The sequence below is a fragment of the Spermophilus citellus genome (genome assembly GCF_964194105.1).
Source record: "Spermophilus citellus genome assembly, chromosome: 15".
NCBI classification, from domain to species: domain Eukaryota; kingdom Metazoa; phylum Chordata; class Mammalia; order Rodentia; family Sciuridae; genus Spermophilus; species Spermophilus citellus.
In genome coordinates, this window is record NC_138195.1 from 70,329,418 (window position 1) to 70,348,792 (window position 19,375).

Sequence of the window (19,375 nt, forward strand, 5' to 3'; positions counted from 1 at the left end):
AATGCATGAGCACTTGCTGACAAACAGGTTAATGACTGTGGCAACTCCCAAACATCTGGATGAAAACCAAAAACTTTAGTCAATCATCTATAAAGGTTGTCCATAGGATGCCAAAGATCTGGCAAATTAGAAACATTCACCTAATTGATTGGATTTCCCAGTTTTTATGCAGGTACAGAAACAACACATTGGGAAACACCTGTTTTCAGAGAAAAATGTTCTAGGAAACTAAGTGTTGTGGTTAGAAAGTATCTTTTTTTTCCCCCCAGTTCTGGGCATGGAATCCTAAGACTCAAGCATGCTATGCAAGAGCTCTACCACTGAGTAACACCCCAGCCTGATTTTATTTTATTTTGAGATTCAGTCTAAGTTTCTGAGGCTGGCCTCAAACTTGCTATCCTTCTGCCTGAGCCTCCTGAATAGCTGGGATTACAGATATGCGCCACTGTGCCCAGCTAGAAAGTATCTTTGCTGCATTTGGGTCTGATTTCTGGTTTGAAAGAAGGCTGGCATTTACTGGTAGTGGAAGAAGTTAGTAGGGGCAGCTGAGAGGAACTTTGCTTCCCCAAATATTTTGGTCAGGAAGATCACTTTGTACAAATAAGCTGAAGCTTATTTGGCATTCATCAGGGGGTCCACTTTGCCATCTTAAGGAGACAATCAGGTTCTTAATAGATTTGATTTTTTATTGATTTATTCTTTCATTTATACATTCAGAAAACCTTTGCTAAGCACCTACTATGTGCTAGGCAATTCATATACAGTTGTGTGGCATAAAGTAAGAAAGGAAGCTGTGGGGAGAACTTTGAATCTAACTTCACTACTCCCTGGCTACATGGTTTTAAGCAATCTCATTTCCTCTCTGGACCTCAGTTTTCTCACTTATATATCATGTAGGTCTCTCATAGGTTGTTATGAGGGTTAAATAAACGAATCTACATAAACCTGCTTAGACTTGCACTTGGCTGATACTAAGGGCTTGATAAATGTTATTCTTACTGCAGTAGTAATTGTTAAGTGTGTATTTCTTTCCTTTTATTAGTTTTTTCTTTTCTTTTCTTTTCTTGGTACCAGGGATAGAACCCACGAGCACTTAACCACTGAGTCACATCCCCAGCCCATTTTATGTTTGTATTTTGAGACAGAGTCTTCTTGCTAAGTTTCTTAGGAACTTGCTAAGTTGCTGAGGCTAACCTTGAACTTATAATCCTCCCAAGTCAGCCTCCCAAGTTGCTAGGATTACAGGCATGTGCTACGGCACCCAGCTAGTGTGTATTTCTTGTTATGTGTCTATATCAGTGTGTGTGTGCATTCTGGTTTGTGTTTGCATAAACACTGAAATCTTTTTTTTTTTTTTTTGGATCCAACCCAGGGCCTCACACCTGCAGGCTAGCACTCCACCGCTGAGCCACAATCCCAGCCCCCAGCTTTGCACTTTTTTTTTTTTAAAGAAAGAGTGAGAGGAGGGAGGGAGAGAGAGAGAGACAGAGACAGAAATAGATAGAGAGAGAGAGAGAGAGAGAAAAGAGAGAGAGAATTTTTTAATATTTATTTTTTTAGTTCTCGGCAGACACAACATCTTTGTTGGTATGTGGTGCTGAGGATCGAACCCGGGCCGCACGCATCCCAGGCGAGTGCGCTACCGCTTGAGCCACATCCCCAGCCCCAACACTGAAATCTTTTAAAAAAGAAAACTTGAAGAACCACAAGGATATTCTATGAATAGTGTTGTATATCACAAAGGCCAGTGAGAATTATGGTATCCTGTGAGCCCAGTAGATTTAAGAAGCAGATCTGTTCTGTGTGCTTTTTAATGGCAGGAAGTGGGGGGGTCTCTTCAGTTCAGTTCTCTGACCATTGAACAGAATTGGGCAGGTAATTGTCCCCTTTGTTCACTTTGTGAGCTCAACCTGTGTGTGTGTATGTGTGTGTGTGTGTGTGTGTGAGTGTGTACTGTGTACAAGTGCACACTCCTCCTCTGGATGAGCCTGCTGTGGCTTGAGGAGTTGAAGGTTGGCATTTTCCCAGCTGCATGGCATTTTCCTGGGTTGTGGTGTTTTGCATTTTGTAGGGTTTTTTTTTTTTTAAAGATAAAATGAAATGGTAGTAGGAAAAAAATCCTCTTGTGATGGGTTTGAACGGTTTCTATGATTCTTAAATGTCACAGACAGGAGGGGAGAGGGAGGTAAACAGGAAGAGTAGGGGATTAGAGGGCGGAAATGGAGATAAGAGAAAGGATGAAAAGGGAGAGGAAGCAGCAAACAAATATTTGATGAATTCAAGCTAAACTGTCAATGAGAGTCTTGCATATCTGGATATTCCCAGGGAGCGTGAGAATTTGATAATCATTGTAGTTATTTTCATTGCTAAGGAGTAAATAATTTTAAGAAAAAAACGTCAAGAGCCAGGTGCACCTGTAATCACCTCAACTTGGGAAGCTGAGGCAAGAGGATTGCAAGTTCAAGGCCTGTCTCGGCAACTTAGTGAGAACCTCAGCAACTTAGCAAGACCGTCTCAAAAACAAGAAGGGCTTCGGTGTAGCTCAATGGTAAAGTGTGCCTGAGTTCAATCCTCAGTACCACCAAAAAAAAAAAAAAAAAAAAGAGTTCAAGAAACAAAATTTAATTTGGACTTAATCTATTTGCTACACCTATTTACTCTGTGTCTGGCAAGAATAAAGATCAAAACAAAGGTTTCCCAAATACACAATGATGTTACTTCCAGCTCCATGGGAAATTCTATAGAATGAGTCTGAGTTCTAGTCTCATTCTTGCCTGAAATTCTCCTTGCTCCTTTGGCTTAGTCAACCAAGTTCAACTTGGGGAACTTCCAAGGATCCTAACAGCTCTAATGGTCATTTGTCTGATGTCTTAATGGTCACTTTATTACCCTTTTATTTGTTGTCAAATTTAATACCTACATTCTACTATTTCTCATTTATACCCATTAACTGGTGAAAGTTCAGATTTTTTTAATTAGAAAGAAAAAATTTTAAATGAGCTAAATTGGAATTGTGAGAGCTCAATCATCCTCAAAGTATATGTTTTATAAGTGTAAAATCTGCATGAGGGCTGCCATCTTCCTTTCAGCCTATTCATCACCAAAGGGCTGGCTGCCACCTCAAGATGGAGATGGGCAATGGTGGCCTCCATCAACCCCTAGCCCAAATAGATCAGAAACCAGAAAGGAGCTGCTTCCTGCTCCCACGCTACCTGACTGCTTTTTTTTTTTTTTTATTGAACTTCTCTGCTTAAAACACACACACACGCGCACACACACACACACACACACACACACACACACACATTCTCTCTTTCTCTCTCTTCTTGATTTGCCTTAGGATCTTATGTACATCAACACACTTGTAAACCTCTTTGTATATGTACATTGGCTAATCTTAGGGCTGATTTACTCAATAAGCCCTAATATTGACCCTCCTCCTCCTCCTCATAGTCATAGCTAACCAGTGATTACTGCAGTAGGAACTGTTCTAACCATGTTGCTTGTATTAATTGATTTAAGCCTCATGAACAACCCCACAGGGCTTTGTGGGATTGTTTACAGATGATGTAACTGGAGAACAGAGAAGTTAATAACTTGCTGGAGGTCACTGGCTGCATAGCAGAACTAGGACTTGAACCCATGCAGTACTCATTTGTCTGCTATGTCACACTTCATATGCACTCAGAATAAATGGAAGTGCAGGCATGGGTAATTTCTTGGAAAGCTCTGTATATTCTGTATAATTTTGCAGTCTTTTTTATTTTTTAGAAGTAGTTGGACACAATACCTTTATTTCATTTATTTATTTTTATGTGGGGCTGAGGTTCAAACCCAGGACCTTACACGTGCTAGACGAGTGCTCTACTGCTGAGCCACAACCCCAGTCCATATTTTTGTAGTCGTAAGTCCCATTCATACTTTTACTTACAAGCTCAGAACAAGGACCCTGTGCCCTATTAGAAGGTCACACCTAGTATGTGTACCTGTAACCTCCCTTTGTGTGCAAGCTGTTGCTAAGCCACATCATCTGGGGATACTAGGAAGGAAGAAGATGCTGCTGGCCATGGCCACAGAATGGAGAGGAATGGGGTTCTTGGAACTAGAATTCATGTTATCCTCATTAGGTCTGAAGAGTTGACTCCCACCCATTCTCCTCTAGCCCCTGCTGGGATTTAGACTTTGAACAGGCATAGGGGTTCACCTAAGGGCTTCGCTCTCCAGTTTAGGCAGACACAGGGAGGGTGGCATCAGGACCTCAGCCTGTGGTAAAGTCAGAACTGTTCAGTGGAGCAGAAGCAGTTTGTTTCAAGAAGAACAGAACTTTATATTTGATCATCAAGAAGAGATTTGTGGCTGGGTGTGGTGGTGCTCACCTGTAATCCCAGAGGCTCAGGAGGCTGAGGCAGGAGGATCGTGAGTTCAAAGCCTCAGCAAAAGTAAGGTGATAAGCAACTCAGTGAGACCCTCTCTCTAAATAAAATACAAAATAGGGCTGGGGATGTGGCTCAGTAGTTGAGTGCCTTTGAGTTCAATCCCCAGTACCCTCCCCCCAAAAGAGATTTTTTTTTTCATCTCTAGAATCTTCCCTTTGGAAAGGAGCAGCACAAATGACCAGGCCTAAGTAAGCTAAAAAAGCCAAAGGATGGGCCCTTTCACCCACAACCACACCAAGAAGGCAATTAGAACAATTACCTAATCATATACCACCACCCAGCTCCAACATCATTACTCAACCCACATCACCAAGGAGACACCCATTAACCTAATCTCTGAGACATACTTTATGAATAAAAAGATGCAGATATGATCAATGAACACAATAATTCAAAACAGAAACACAGACACTGCCACCAAACAATACTCAAATTCCTTCGACTCAGTGTTACACAAAGTACAGTCACCTTGATACAACACCACATAACGAACCTTCCACCACCTGCCAGAATGCGTCAACACAATTCAATACACAGTAACACACAGCACAATTCAAACTCTCAGTCCCACCCCACAGGCACTCTGTACACAAAAGCTAGAGTCAGGTGGCCACCAGAGCAATGGTAAACATTGATCAGACATACACAGAGGGAGAGCCAGCATTGCAACACCCAGCCCCTCTGCACACCCTGCAGAAAATGGTCACAGCCGCAGTCTTCTGAAGCTCGGGAGCAGCCTGCCAGAGAGCAGCAGCACCGTCCTGTCTCTCCAGCAGGTGGATGTGTCTAGACCATCACCTCCAATAAGGCCTCCGGGCTCTCATTGCTAGTAAGAGAGTAAACTGTCCCCTGAGCCTCCTTCCTGAGACAGGACAAATCAGCTCTCTCCTGGTTGAGGTTTAATAAGACTTGGCTGTTACCGAAAATGACAGAGCTCCAGGGATGGAGGGAAAGGTGGGGGTGGGGGTGGCTCGCCAAGCTGGGTGCAGGAATTCCCCTCTGACTCCTGCCTTCTGTGGCCATTCCAGAGCCGAAGCCCTCTTGCTGGGTGTTCACTGAGTATCGATTCAGTCTGCAAGCAATTTTAATATTTCTTCAGGGACTTTCCAGCAACAGCACAAGTCATTAATTCACCCTCCCAAATTGCTTATTCAATAGCAGGAACATGGCTCCTGAATAAAGTCCCAGAATTTATGTGACTTGCACGAGTCAGGAGGTCAAACAACTGTTATGGAGCGAAGTTAAAAATCCAAATAAAATATTGACACTTTTTTGGGGAGGGGGAGGGTTGAAGCCAAGGTATTTAAAATAGGTTTTTGTTGCAGTGCCCCCAGGATAAAGAATGGAAGGAGACTGAAGACAAGTTGGAGTTTATAAAATCAATGGAATTTATTGCACATCTACTTGGCATTTAATAATTCTCTCATTTCCACATCCCCCACCCCACCCCATCCTGGCCATAGACAGAGAGATACACAGGTATACAAATGCACATTTATGCACGTCAATACCGATGCACAGACCAGTATAAAAACACAGTTGTGATGTGAGAATCTCAGATGCCCTGAGAAGAGAGCAGTGATGGGCGTGGAGTCTCACTGTGGCTAACATATTTAACAGAAATAGACACAACTTGGCAGATATTCATGAAGTAGATTTTGATAAATATATCTACTGTTATAAATCTTGGATCAATGCATTAGAGCCAACAGGAATATAAAGATACACTAATCATAGAAATAGTTTCTAAAAGCACAGAAACCAAGAAACACATCTATATGCAGTATTATGCAATCATATTAATGATTCATAAATTATGATTTATTTGTGACAAATGTGATTCTTATTGAATGAACTATGGCACACATAAAGGGCAAGCATATTTAGAATCACAGCCACATACATCCGCTGCTAATTGTCTACAGATACATTTGCTTAGTTGTGCAGATCATGCATGTGAAAAGACTAAAAAAAATGTGCTCAAATAATTAATAAACACAAAAATTATTAACATAGAAATTTCCCAGAGGTCCTATCATTCAGCCTTCAGATACTAAAGACACAGACCTGAATCTAAAGTCTGGCTACCGTGCCATTAAGCATGTGACCTTGGGCAAGTTGCTTAGCCTCTCTGTTGTTGTAAAATAGAGAGCAGGCCTATTTAAGAGAGTTGTGGTTAAACTGGGCATGGTGGTGCACACCTATAATCCCAGTAACTTCAGAGGCTGAGGCAGGAGGATTGCAAGTTCAAAGCTAGCCTTAGTGAGGTCCTAAGCAACTTAGAAAGACTCTATCTCAAAATTAAAAAAATAATAATAATAATAAAAAGAGCTGGGGATATGGATCAGTGGTTAAGTGTCCCTGGTTTCAATCCCTGATACCAAAAAGAGAGGAAGAAAGTTGTACTACTTAAGATTTGAATGAAAAAATACACTGATAGCAATACCTATCAGATAGTGAATATGAATAAAGAATAGTTATTATTTTACTCTTATTATATGCACCTCTTCAGTGAGGCCTACTTTCTCATGAATTCTAGCATCTGTTCCTGATATGGCTGATTTATTCTACCTAGTGGTTAGTAGCACGAGTGCGGGAGAGAGACACCTAGGTTTAAATTCTAGTTCTGGGCTGGGGATGTCAATCCATAGTTGAGCACTTGCCTAGCATGCACAAAACCCTGAGTTTGATCCCCAACACAAATCTGGTTCTGTTATTTAACAGCTGTGTAGTGTTATGCAAATTACCTAACCTCTCTGAGCCTTAGTTTCCATGTCTATAGAACAGAGATAATAATCTCCATAGGTAGTTGTGAAAATTAGTATCATTGTGTTTTGTACAGTGTTTAGCACAGTGCCTGGTACATGGTGAGATTATGTTAACTCACTATATCCCTTAAGATTCTATTATTGTTGTTATTGATATTAATAGCATCCATTTGTTATTCAACAAATAATTATTAAATATTATGTTCAGCTGGGGCCTTGGTGCTAGGTGGGGACATCTGCCCTTGTAGAGCTCAGAGTCCAAGGGAGGATTTAATGTGAGCTGAGTAAGCAGGGCATCAGGACTCAGTTCTGTGTGGAGCCCAAGGGGAAGAGGGAAGTAAGGAGAAATAGATGGGAAAGCTCAGAGGAAGCCAGATTGGGGAATGTTTTGAAGACTAGATTGAGGAATTCTGAATTTATCCTGTAGATAATAAGAAGCAATTGTAGGATTTAGCCACATCACTTTCTTTCAGAGGGAGTCAGAGAGGGGCTGATGGATTGCTTTTTAGTACCTGAGTAACTAGGTGAGAGGTGAAAAGGGTTAGAGGCAGGGAGACCAGGCAGTCACTAGTGGGTCTACACCTACTACTGCCAAGGTAAACACCCCTCCAGGTTTCCTTCTGCTTGCACATGGAGGTGGACTGGCTTGTGGAGAGGGATGGAGAGGACAGATAGGAACAGAATGGGTGCCTGTGCCCAGCAGCAGCCCCCACGCTCCATTATATTGAGGAGTCCTCAAGCCTCCTGAATCTTCCAAGCAGGACCATGGAGTGGACAGCTGGTAGACCCCCGCTTCAGCTAGAAGCCTTGACAGATGAGGGCAGGGCCTGTGGCGAAAAGAGCTAGTCTGGTCACGCTCTGGGCTTGGCATGCACCGCAGACTGGTTTCCAAATGGTTAGTTAAACACATTGCCCCTTAATTTTTAAACCTATGCATATCTTGAAGTTAAATCAATCCATATGCTTACCATTCATCATATAAACCATCACTATTGCCCCCTTGGGCCAGGCCCATGGCCCATCTAGCCTGGTAAATTGTCTCTGGCCTGGGCTCCCAGGGACACGTGGTAGAAGGATTATCGCCCTTAGTGCCAGTCTGAGAAGGCTAAGTTGATGCATAGAATATGCCTGGTATCTAGGAAACCACTGGGAATATATCATTCTGAAATGTACAAAAACTATTTTGAAATGATTTTTACTTTTAACCCATAGCTTAGTTTCCACAGAGGACCTGGTAGCTTCTTGAATTTGGATGACAGCATCAGTCAGAGTCAGGTTTAACAAATGGTAAGAAATGTGTATGGATAGAGTAGGAGTAAGGAACTTTCTTCACTCACTTCCTCCCAACTCTCTCAAGGACCCCCTATAGAACCAGTAGGATGGTTCCCTCACCCCCTGGATTAAGCTTGTCTCAAATATTAGAGTACAGAAATTTGAATTCAGGCTGGGTGGGGTGGCCTGTAATCCCAGAGGCTCCAGAGACTGAGCATGAGGATTGCGAGTTCAAAGCCAGCCTCAGCAATTTAACAAGGCCCTAAGCATCTTAGTGAGATCTGTCTCAAAATAAGAATTTAAAAAAAAAAATGGTCAGATGCAATGGCACACACCTGTAATCCCAGCAGCTTCAGAGGCTGAGATAGGAGGATGGTGAGTTCAAAGCTAGCCTCAGCAATGGTGAGGTGCTAAGCAACTCAGTGAGACTCTGTGTCTAAATGAAATATATAGGGCTGGGGATGTGGCTCTGTGGTCAGGTGCCCCTGGGTTCAACCCCTGGTTTAAAAAATAAAAATGATTGAAAAAAAAATTAAAGAAATTTGAATTCAGGATGTCAGAGGAGGGATCAGAGGTTTGTGTTTTGGTAAGTGTCCTAGGAGACTCTAATTGCAGGTAGTTCAAGTTAATACTTTGAGGACACCCTTCTGCAAGCTTTTTGGTAGAGTTCTCATTTCTTGGAGTTTAATTTTGACTTCTGAGAGCTGATGAAAGTGGCAGAAGGTCTTGACACATTTGGAAGAAATCTTAGCAACCTGTGTATCCCAGCTGAGTCCTGCTACAGCCAGAAAATAAGGAGCCCAAAAGAAACTAAATTTCAGTTTTCAGTTTCTGGGATATAAAAAAGGAATATTCTCGTTCCTTAGAGTTCTCTGAGTAGGGACCATTTTCAGGAGAGGTGAAAACTTCCTGGGTGATCTATGATATCTCCCTTGAGATTCTGTTATGAGAAGTCTCCAGCTGTTTGTGTTGTTGACTTGCCTCAGGGCCAGGCCTGAGATCCACGCCTGATTCAGGCAGCTCTCAAAGACTCCAGTCCTAGCTATTATCAGCATTAGTCAGGCAAAATATCCTTTACTGACGTAAATGTAGTTTAGTTCTCTAGAACGATCCCGCTTATAATGCATACTCAGGCAACTTGAAGTCACTGACGGAAGCCTCACCAGCAGCTTGTCTGGCTCAGTGGACAGTGGGGCCATCTAGTCTAAAACATTTTCTACCTTGGAGTTCCTCTGATTTACCAAATCAGGGAAGATTTTTCCCATACCAGGGTTTAAGTATTTTTTGCAGACTCTAAACCCCAGGACAATTTATGCTGATTCATACATGTATATAACACATGTATGTAGATAGCTGACATTTTACTCCTAAGGCTCTTTGAACAAAAACCAATGATAAGACCAGGCTTGAGACCAACCTGCTGTTTCTCTAGAAAATATTTCCAAAGTTGGGACAGTAGACTGTTCTAAGTACCTGGACAAGACTTCATGGAGACATGGTGGCAGATCCCATGTACACATATTTTCAGCACTGGTTCCATTTTCTACTGAGGAATACTGAGGTTCAGAGGTACCTCTTGCCTTCATTTTTTAGAACATGGGATTAGAAATAGAATCCAGGAGTTTGGATTCTGGGCTTTGGGATTCTTTTTCTGGAAGCAGTATAATTTAGTGGTGAAGGTGTTAGGGTACCTAAATTCAAATCTAATATTTGCTACTTATAAAATGAATGACCTCAGGCAAGTTATAATATGCTGCATCTGAAAAATGGGTTGTTGTGAGGATTTAGAGACCCACTTGTTGGAAGCACTGAGAGCATTGCCTAGCACACAAACACAGTAAGCATGCAGTAGACTGGTTTTATTACTGGAGTCCTGCTGAAGAAGCATCACTCCCAGAAATCTTGACCAACATAGTCCTGGAAATGCTGCCACCTCACTCCCGCTAAGGTGAGCTGTCTGAGGTCGCCTTAATGCTAATAGGACCTCTTCCTGTCTCCACCTCAGGGGAAGTTTTTGCACACCATTTATTATCATATAATATAATGCAATATAATATCATACATAACATAGCATAATATGATGGGTAGGTTAACTTAAACCCTGAGGCAGACTGTGGATGGATGGATAGATGAATAGATACATTTGTACTAAGTATACATACATTATATCATTCTATTGATTTGTAAAAAGTTCCCGGTCTGCCTGGCTGTAATGAGATTTTTGAACTTTGCGTGGCGATCAATGAGAGGAATATTATTGGCCTGGAGAATTGATATACCTGCTCTCAGTGGCTTGTTCTGCTCCCAGGCTGCCCCGGCCCCCCAGGTGTACGATTCCAGCAGACACTTAACCTTTTTTACAGTGTCATCAGGCTAAAAGGAATCTAATAGTGACACAGGACTTGTGCTCAGCACTCTGCCACTATTGCTTTCCTGTCACAAATAATTTATAGCCTTCTATTTCCATCCCTGAGCCTGCACCCCAGCCCTGCCTCCTGCTTTCCCCCAGCTCCCAGGAATCAATAAACTCACAGCCATAGTGGGACTTCAGGGTGCAAGGACTGGACAAATGGACAAAGAGAGGGAAAGTGAGAAAGTGGCAGAGAAAGAGAGGGAAAGAGAGAGAGAGAAGGAAATAGGAAGCAATGAGAGGAAGAGGAAGAGGGGGTAGAAGTAAAAGAGCATTGCGGGGAGGGGGGGGTCTCCATATGCTTTCCTGGAGGTGGAGGAGAGTGTCTCTCCTCATTCATGAGTGTAACAGACTGTTGCTGAAGACTCACTCACGGCTTCCATTCTGACTCACATAGCCCATGCAAATTGTTTTGATCTCCAAGTAGTGGGAGGTGGAGGCCCCTGGGAACCAAAGAGAGAGTGACCTCACCACCTGCACCTGCCTCACCATCCTTTCCTCTAGAGCTCTGCCTCAAACCCCTATCATCTCTTTGGTCCTCTGTGGATCCCTCCTCGTATCCCCAACTGGGGCTTTATCTGGTCCCTACTCTGTCTGAAAGTCTTTCAGTGCAACATCTTTTGGGGTCAACCTGTGGCCTCAGTTGCTGCTATTTCCTGTCTTCACAGTACTCTTCCCCAGGTCTTGTAGCTTGCAGCATTGACCAAACTGGAATATATTGCATGGGAAGGTCTCCTGCCTGTAGCTGGCTCAGCCCCTAAATTGAAAGCAGCCAGGCCTAGGGGTCACCTATAGAAATAATAATACTATTGGGCACTATTGTCATGGCTATCATATACGGAGTCAGCCATCATATTAATCACTTTTCGTAGATTATTCTTATTGTAGTCCCAGAAAGTGCCTAGTAGTATTATCTTATTTTACTGATAAGTGAATAAGAAACAACCGAGTTTTCCAGGCAATAAGTAATAGAGCTGGTATTCCATTTTAGGTAAACTGAGCTCATTGTGCAAATTCCCTTGTTGTACTCCCATCCTTAAGAGTGTGGGAGACTCTGAGTGCCCAGAAGCCCTGCACTAGGCACAAGTCAAAACCCTGGGAAAAGCAAGCCCTCATCTGAAGTGGAAAGGAAACAGCTTCCTATGAAGGAAAGCCTACTAGAAAAGGAAGTGGGGGACCATACCCTGTCTCTCCATGAAAATGGGAAATGACACCTTCTAGCTGTGCCTTTCAGGGTCCTGTCCACATCCTCCAAGGATCCATATCCTGGGACTTGACCTTTCTGGATAAACCTTCCTGGGGCCATTGAGGACATTGGCATGTCTTGATGACTTGTGGAGCCAAGGATGGAAAAGAATTGGAGGAAGAGGAGGAGGCATGGGGAGGATAAATGTCAGGCAGCCACCCTGCTTTACCTCTTGCTTTCAGCCCTAGACCCATTCCTATGAGTTACTGGGTTGTATACAGGATACAGGAGTGCACTGGATGACCTTCAGATTTCCACTATTCTAATTCTTAAATTCCCTGTGATTAGCTCTGGGGACTGGCAAGGGCCTACTGCTTGGGGTCATAGATAGACACCAAGAACATTAGTAACTCACAGCAGGCACCCTGCCTAAGTCCTCTCCCCTGCACCAAGCCGCTGTCAGGGAGTAGTGATTTTCCATCACTTGCTGCCTCAGCTAAATCTGCACCAGTGCCCCAGGGGTCAGAGGCTCTGGGTAACAAAGACAGAAACTCCACAAACCCGTCCAGTTATCTGTTTCACCCCGCCCCAGCCCTGGGACTCCCTTAGTCCAGAGCCTATCTGTTCTCAAGTAGAGCCACCCACAGGATCCGGGAGGCTCTAGACACTTGTGCTGCAATGAATCTGCGGCAGCTTCTCTGAGCTGCTCAGCATCCTTCTAGACTTTTCTTGTTAGATCAGCCTATGCTACTTTCTGATCTTTCCTATTGTGGTTAGGCTCCAAACCTTCTCCTAACTCTCAGCTTTGCTGAGAAATAAAAGCCATGGAAGTTCATTTTTGAAGCTTTTGAGCCCACCTGGAAGAATGCTGTTTCTTGCTTACTCCTCCCTGTGCCCTTCACTCCATCTCTTCCTTGTTCTGCCTTGCCCTCTGTCATGCACAATCTCTCTGGCAACTTCCATCTCCCTCTTCACTTGTTCTTCTTCCTCAGCCCACAAACAGGTATTTCCTACCCTGAAACCCTCTCCTTCCACTTGGTAGCCAGTTCCCTTCTCTGACTTCCACACAGGAGTCTCCTTTCACTGCCTCCCTCTCTTCCTGACCACTCCTCCATTCATTCTACCTGACTCTACTCCAGACACTATGCCGAGACTACTGTTCTCCCCAGGATCACTAATGGTCACCCAAACACCCAAATCCCCATTTTATTCTATTTTGGGTGCTGGGGATAGAACCCAGCACCAAAAATAAAATAAAACCCAGCTACGCAAGTAATTTTCCAGGGAGCTACACCCCCAACCCAAATTACATTCTTCTCCATGGAGGCTGCCTGCAAGGCCCAGGTTCTACCTGTATCCATCCTGAGGCCTCTCCTTCCCCTCAGCACTCCTTTCCCCAACAGACTCCTGAATCCCTTTCTGCCACATCAGCAATGCATGGATGTGTGTGCCTCACATGCTGCATATCTAGGGTAAACATCACCGCTTTCCTCCAAAACCAGTTACCTCCCTGCAGCCTGTTTTTAACAATGACATGGACCACAGAGCTCCCAGTGGCATAGCACTGAGGTTTTAGAGCCATGGTTACCTCCAGTTAGTTGCTAAATTCTGTCCATCCTGTCTTCACAGTTGTCTTGCAAATCCTTGCCTCTCTTTCCTAAGACCAGTTCCTTATCACGTCATGCCCAGATGTCACCTTCCTGGGACTGTTTTTACATGTCATTTCTAGTTTGAGAAATTACTCATGGCTGGAGACCCTCTAAACCTGGCTCCCACACGTTGGAAGGATGACAGAATAGCAAAAGACACAGGTTTGGGAAACTGAATTCGGACTCTGCTCTTGCTGACGGTGGTGTGATCTTAAGTAAGCTATGTAACCCTGGTCAGCTTGGTTTTCAATCTGCAAAATGAGGATCCCAATATTGACTTCAGAGGTTGCTGTGAGACTTAACAGGTACATATAAGTAATATAAATTGTGTAATATTAGCACATAATAGATGTTCAATAAGTGGGAAATAACTATTTTAATCATTGCATCCAAGTTTTCAGCCTTATTTCCTCTTGTCTCTTTTATGTATCCATAAATGGTGTCTGTCAGGTGTAGGTATTAACCCCTGAAGCCTCATGCTCCCCTGGCTCTCCTGCTATACTTCTGCCCTCCTCCAGCTCCTCATACAACACCCTTCCTTCTGCTTGTTGATTCTTCTTAGAATTGTGTTATCTTTCCAGGAAAGAGATTGTAACAATCCTGTAGACCAGACCAGGCCATGGGGATAAGGCCCCTCCTCCTAATGCTAGAAAGTTGGGGAAGGAAGATTTATATTCAAAGAAATCTGAGTAGCCCAAGAGGATCAGGCAGTCAGTGCCAGAGGATGCAGAGCAAGAACAACCCCCTTGTAGGTGAGGGAACTAGGGAAAAAGTGATGAGGTGATGGATTTCATGCATCCACGGGCCTTTCATTTGACCCACAGATGGAGTCCTCAGTCCTGGCCCCTGAGTTGGTCTTTTGCATCATTGAGCCCCAAGTTTTGTAGATCACCAAAAGATAGGCTCATTCCAGCCCCTGATTGTTTGATTTGACCTTTTGCTCCCTGGGGTATGTGGGGAGGGCAACAGTCTTCTCAGCCAGGCTGATAAAGAGGTGATGGAGCCAGTCAGCCAGGTGGAGGCAAGGCTCTGGCTGGTTTGAGAGCAGTGAGTGGGCTCAGGAAGAGGTTGTGCAGGCCTGACATCTGGCAAAGGGACCATGTGGTATCCTTGGAATTCTGGGGTTACCTGTTACCCAGCCATTTCCTGCCTGTTGTCCTTAATTCAGTATATCGATAAAACATGCCACCTCACCTGGGCTCTGGAGGACTATGATATGCTCCCAGAAGGAAAACCAGCTCCAGAATGCTCTCCAGATTCAGGGAGTTCTGGTACTAGAAAGTGAACTTATATGTTGAGGAGGGAAAGGTAGAAAACCCGTCACCTGGCTCTGCCAACCCCCAGAAGGAGAGAAGACTCTGTGCTCTAATCCTTGCTACCAAAAATCAAGATACAATTCAGATGACGCTTGTGGCAGAGCCTCCATCCGGAGCTATAGTAGTGTGACCCACAGAGCTGACAGGAGAGAAAACTCATGCAGTTGGTGAGAGCAGGAGTACAAGGAGCAGACAGACAAGGATGGAGCTGAGGAGCTTGGGAGGGCCCCTCTGCCGGGCTGGACTGGTGCTGGTCAGAGCAAGATGAGCATAGGATTCATAATGCTGTTGTGATGCTGTTGCAGGATCATCCGGACCAAAGTTCAGCAACCTTTCCACCCAACGCCGGATGGGGCAGGGACAGGAGTGACCACCCCTGGCCATACCATTGGTAAGAGGGCTCAGGGAATGGGGGAAGCCTGCCTCCCACCCAGGGAAAGCCAGGAAACAAAGACCAGCCCTGGGAACTGCCCCCTCCAGTGAGGTTCAGGACCTGCCATGTTTCCCAAACCCTCCTCTTCTTCATCTCCTAGAGGCTCAGGGTCTCCTAAATAAGATTAGTTCACTGTACTTGGTCTCTGTTCCCACCTGGTACCCTGCCTCAGTCTGTCTGTGTTCTCCTTTTCCTCCTTTCTCACTCTTACGTCAGCATTTTTCTTCTAGCATTTCTTCTTCCTCTCTTCTTCTCTGTCATCTTTTATTTATGTGACTCTATCTCCCTACCTGTCCCTCTTTCTTTCTTGTCTACGTTCTTATTCCATCTTTGTTTTTGCTTTTAATTTTCAAAATTATCCTTCTCTCTTCTCCTCTTTTTTCCTCTCTCTGAGTTTTCCTTTCTCTCCTCTCCTTTCTTCTTCTGCGTTTAGCTCTGGATCTTTCCCTCTTCCTCACCTTCCCTCCTAATGGCCTCTTTTCTCTTCACCTGTGTCCCTGATCTCTGTCTCTATCTTATCTACTTTGTAGCTCTCTGCCTCTCTCCAGCCTCCTCAGTTCTCTGCCTGTACTTAGGGTCTTTCATAGACATGGCCCAGGCCTGCCAGAACACCTCCTGACACTCTCCTGTCCCCGACACACGTAGACTGACTCCTTTCTGGCCCACGGACAATTTGTGTTCTTGTGGACATAGATGAGGTCTGGGGTTCGAGGACTAGGATATGGTTAAATTTTTCCTGCTGCCTCTTTGGCAGCTGTCCTTGTCTTGACCAGCAGGAAGTAGAAAAGGCTGATCCCAGCCCTCCTAGAGTTGGCAGGAACCCTTGTTTTCCAGACCTGGGTTACAGCCTGTGCTAGGAGGGAGGGTGGGGCTGGGCTGGGCCTGAGCTGGTTACTGTGGAGTGAATGTGCCCACTAGTCTGTGCCTGAGGGGGAACTGAGGAACTTCTCAAGTGATTTTAACACCAGAGTAACTGGGAAAGAGAACTGAGTACTCCTGGGAACCTCAGGACCATCCTGTATCTCCACAGAATCAGAGTGCTCTTAGAAAGCCCCAGGCTGTAAATCACAGTTAGTAAAGACTCTGCCCTGGAGACTAAGGAAAATGAGATGGGGTTTGTCTGGAAGGATTTGCCCAGCTCTGGGGATTGGAGGAGCTGTGCTTTCTGGAGAGCCACAAGGTACCTTGTAGAGAGTCAGCCTTGGTGATTCCTGGGCCTGTACACCATCCATCCATGGTGGAAAGAGTTTGAGGCACCCACTGAAACCCACAGGTCTGCAGAGAAGGCCTGGGTTGACTACTCACCACTAAAGTTGGACAGAAGTAATAACAACCTGAACTGTATGTGTAACGCATTTCCCCCCTTAAACCTCAGAGGAAGAGGGGAATATGGGTTCCTCATCCCTCCTTCTGTCCTCTGCTTCTCTCTGCCCCCAGCCTTGGGGCTTTGGCCTACGATCACGACTGCTATCCTGATGGCATTTCCTCCTTACTCTCGCCCAGTTCCCAGCACGGCCTCCCCTCCTGTTTCCAGCGCCTCCAATGACCCAGTGGGATCCTACTCCATCAATGGGATCCTGGGGATTCCTCGCTCCAATGGTGAGAAGAGGAAACGTGATGAAGGTAGGGAGGAGGGAAGAGGTTTGGCTTCCCCTTCGCATGCTTTGTCCTTGGACTCAGATCTCCGGTTTCTGCCTGGCCTCGCAGCTGCTCTGCTGTGAGATCAGTTTTAGTAGCAAAACCCAGGTCCCCCCACTGCCCTGCTGGCTCCTGGAGAGAGGGAGGGAGGTTACTGGTGGGGCCACCAGCTTAACCATCTGCTCAGCCCCGACTGCCTCACCTTCCGCTGAGACTCACCCCAGCTGTCCCTGTGGGGTTTCAGGAAAGGCATGAGCCATTTACCTAGGGAAGGTTTTGGAGGTTGGGGGAACAGTTGGTCTCTGACCCAAGGATGAAAGGCCAGCCTACTTTATCCTCACTTGATCCCAACCCATAAGAAGGTATGGGGTGATGGCAGGTACAGCTGACCCTGGTGTCCTTTCTCTGTAACACATGGACATTGCCTCATTAAAACCACTTGTGTCACTGGACATGGGACCTTTCTTCTTCTCCATGGGAGAAAACACCACTCAGCTTTCTTGTTTGCCCTTCCCCTCATGTTCTTGGAGCACTCCAGAAATAGCCAGGCTGTCAGGTTGGGAGTTCAAGGGAAGGGGAATAAAGAGAAACAGTGGGGGAAGGAAGGAAGGAAAGAAAGAAAGAAGAAAGGAAGGGAGGGAGGGAGGGACAGAGTGGTAGGGGTGAGCTTGAAATGAAGTGGCAATAGGGTTCCTTTGGTGACCATCTGGTTTTGTTCTGAAGCACAAGGCCAGGGCACAGGACTGACATGTCCAGACAAACAGAGAGCCCAGTGTCTCAGGCCTGCTTCCTGCCCCAATTCTCTCATGGTCCTAGCTGGGGAAGTGGTAACCTCTTGGCTTTGGTAGAAGGCAGTAGTTAAAGGAAACTCCCATGAAATTCTGAGACAGAATCCTCCAAAGATGAGCATAAAGGGTGACCATATATATTCCATTAGCCCAAGAAGTCCCAATTTATGTCTTTGTCTCTTCATCTCGACTCAGCAACACCTCCCTTTCTCTCAAGAATGCACTGTTTGGACAGTTTGTCCTGTGGTTACCCCAAGCATAGACAAGCCCTTGAGCGAGTGAAGAATGGGGAAGAGGGACAAAGCTGATATTCCATGGGCCACAGCCTGGATTTCCTGGGCCCAGGCAGAGGGAAGAAAGCATGTGAGGCCGGGCCTCCAGCAGACGGGATGGAGTGTAGAAGAGGCCTAGGCCTGGCAAGACAGTGATGACCTGGTGCTGGCCTCTTTCCAGAAGCCCTAATGGCCTCGTTTCACAGGGAAACAGCTTGTCTGGCTCTATTTCTCCTTCTTCCAAAATATCCAAACCCATTTGGCTGCCACGGCCTTTGCCACTCACTAAATTTCATTGTGGTTGTTTTGGCGGCAGCCCCTTATGGGCAGTGGGAGGCAGCGTGAAAGGCCCTAAGTCCCAGCTCTCCCTGGGACTTCCCATACTCAGGTCTTAGCCAAGCTCCCTGGCACCCTGAGTGCTTTGGTAGAATCTGCCTCTCAAACTCTAAGCGTTTCTCTTTAGCTACCAACCCCTGTGTTATTCAGAGTATGAGATGTCCAGGGGCCAGGGAGGCACCACTTCTGTCCACCCTACCCCATTACCCCCTTGGCCTGAGGTTGGGGGCATGCATGCCCTTTGTGGACATCCCATGAAGGGAGGCTGGAGTAGGAAGGCACTGGCCTGAGGCTTTAGCCACCCAGGGCTAGGCATGGCAGGCCCAGGACAGAGTGCTGTCCTCTCAGAGCAGTTGCTCACATTCATTGTTCTGAGTTAATTTAATTCAGTGAAACTTCCTGCACATCAGCTGCAAGAAAAGCTTGGTGCAAAGGATCCCCAAGTAAAAGAAGATATGATTCTTGTCCTTAAGGAGCTTATTTTCCAGTGGGGCATATAAACACTGAGTCCAAAGAACAGAAAGGTCCATCAGATATGGTGCATGTTGGAGGTCTGGCCACCTGGGAGCTGGGAGTGGGAAGGAGGTGGGGAGGGAGGTCACTGCCAGGTAGGGCTGCTCTTTGAGGAGAGGCCTTGACCATGGCTGAGGAAGATGTTACATACAATGGCAGCCTGAAATTCTATCTAATAGAGCAAACCTTGTCACCAGCAAATGCAGGGCAGCTTTGGCAGGAATGAACAGGCATGAAGGGAAATGGTGGAAGGTAAGGCTCGGTAGGTGGGTTCAGGTAGCAGGAGAGCAGGCCAAGCCTGAGCTTTGTAAGGAGGGAGGACCTTTCTCCTGAAAGCAGGAGTAGCCACTGAAGGTGT

At 45.4% G+C, this 19,375-nt stretch overlaps 1 protein-coding gene across 10 annotated transcripts in view; it reads left to right on the forward strand.

Moving 5' to 3' along the window:
- PAX2 (paired box 2) overlaps positions 1-19,375 on the forward strand; it is a gene marked incomplete at both ends in the record, with an annotated part of 77,917 nt that overhangs the window by 15,903 nt on the left and 42,639 nt on the right. For all 10 annotated transcript variants that reach the window (XM_081268392.1, XM_081268393.1, XM_081268394.1 and 7 more), the window contains 2 exons: positions 15,343-15,428; positions 16,974-17,093. In XM_081268392.1, the coding sequence (XP_081124518.1) occupies positions 15,343-15,428; positions 16,974-17,093 (206 nt within the window). The remainder of the gene's footprint in view (positions 1-15,342; positions 15,429-16,973; positions 17,094-19,375) is intronic.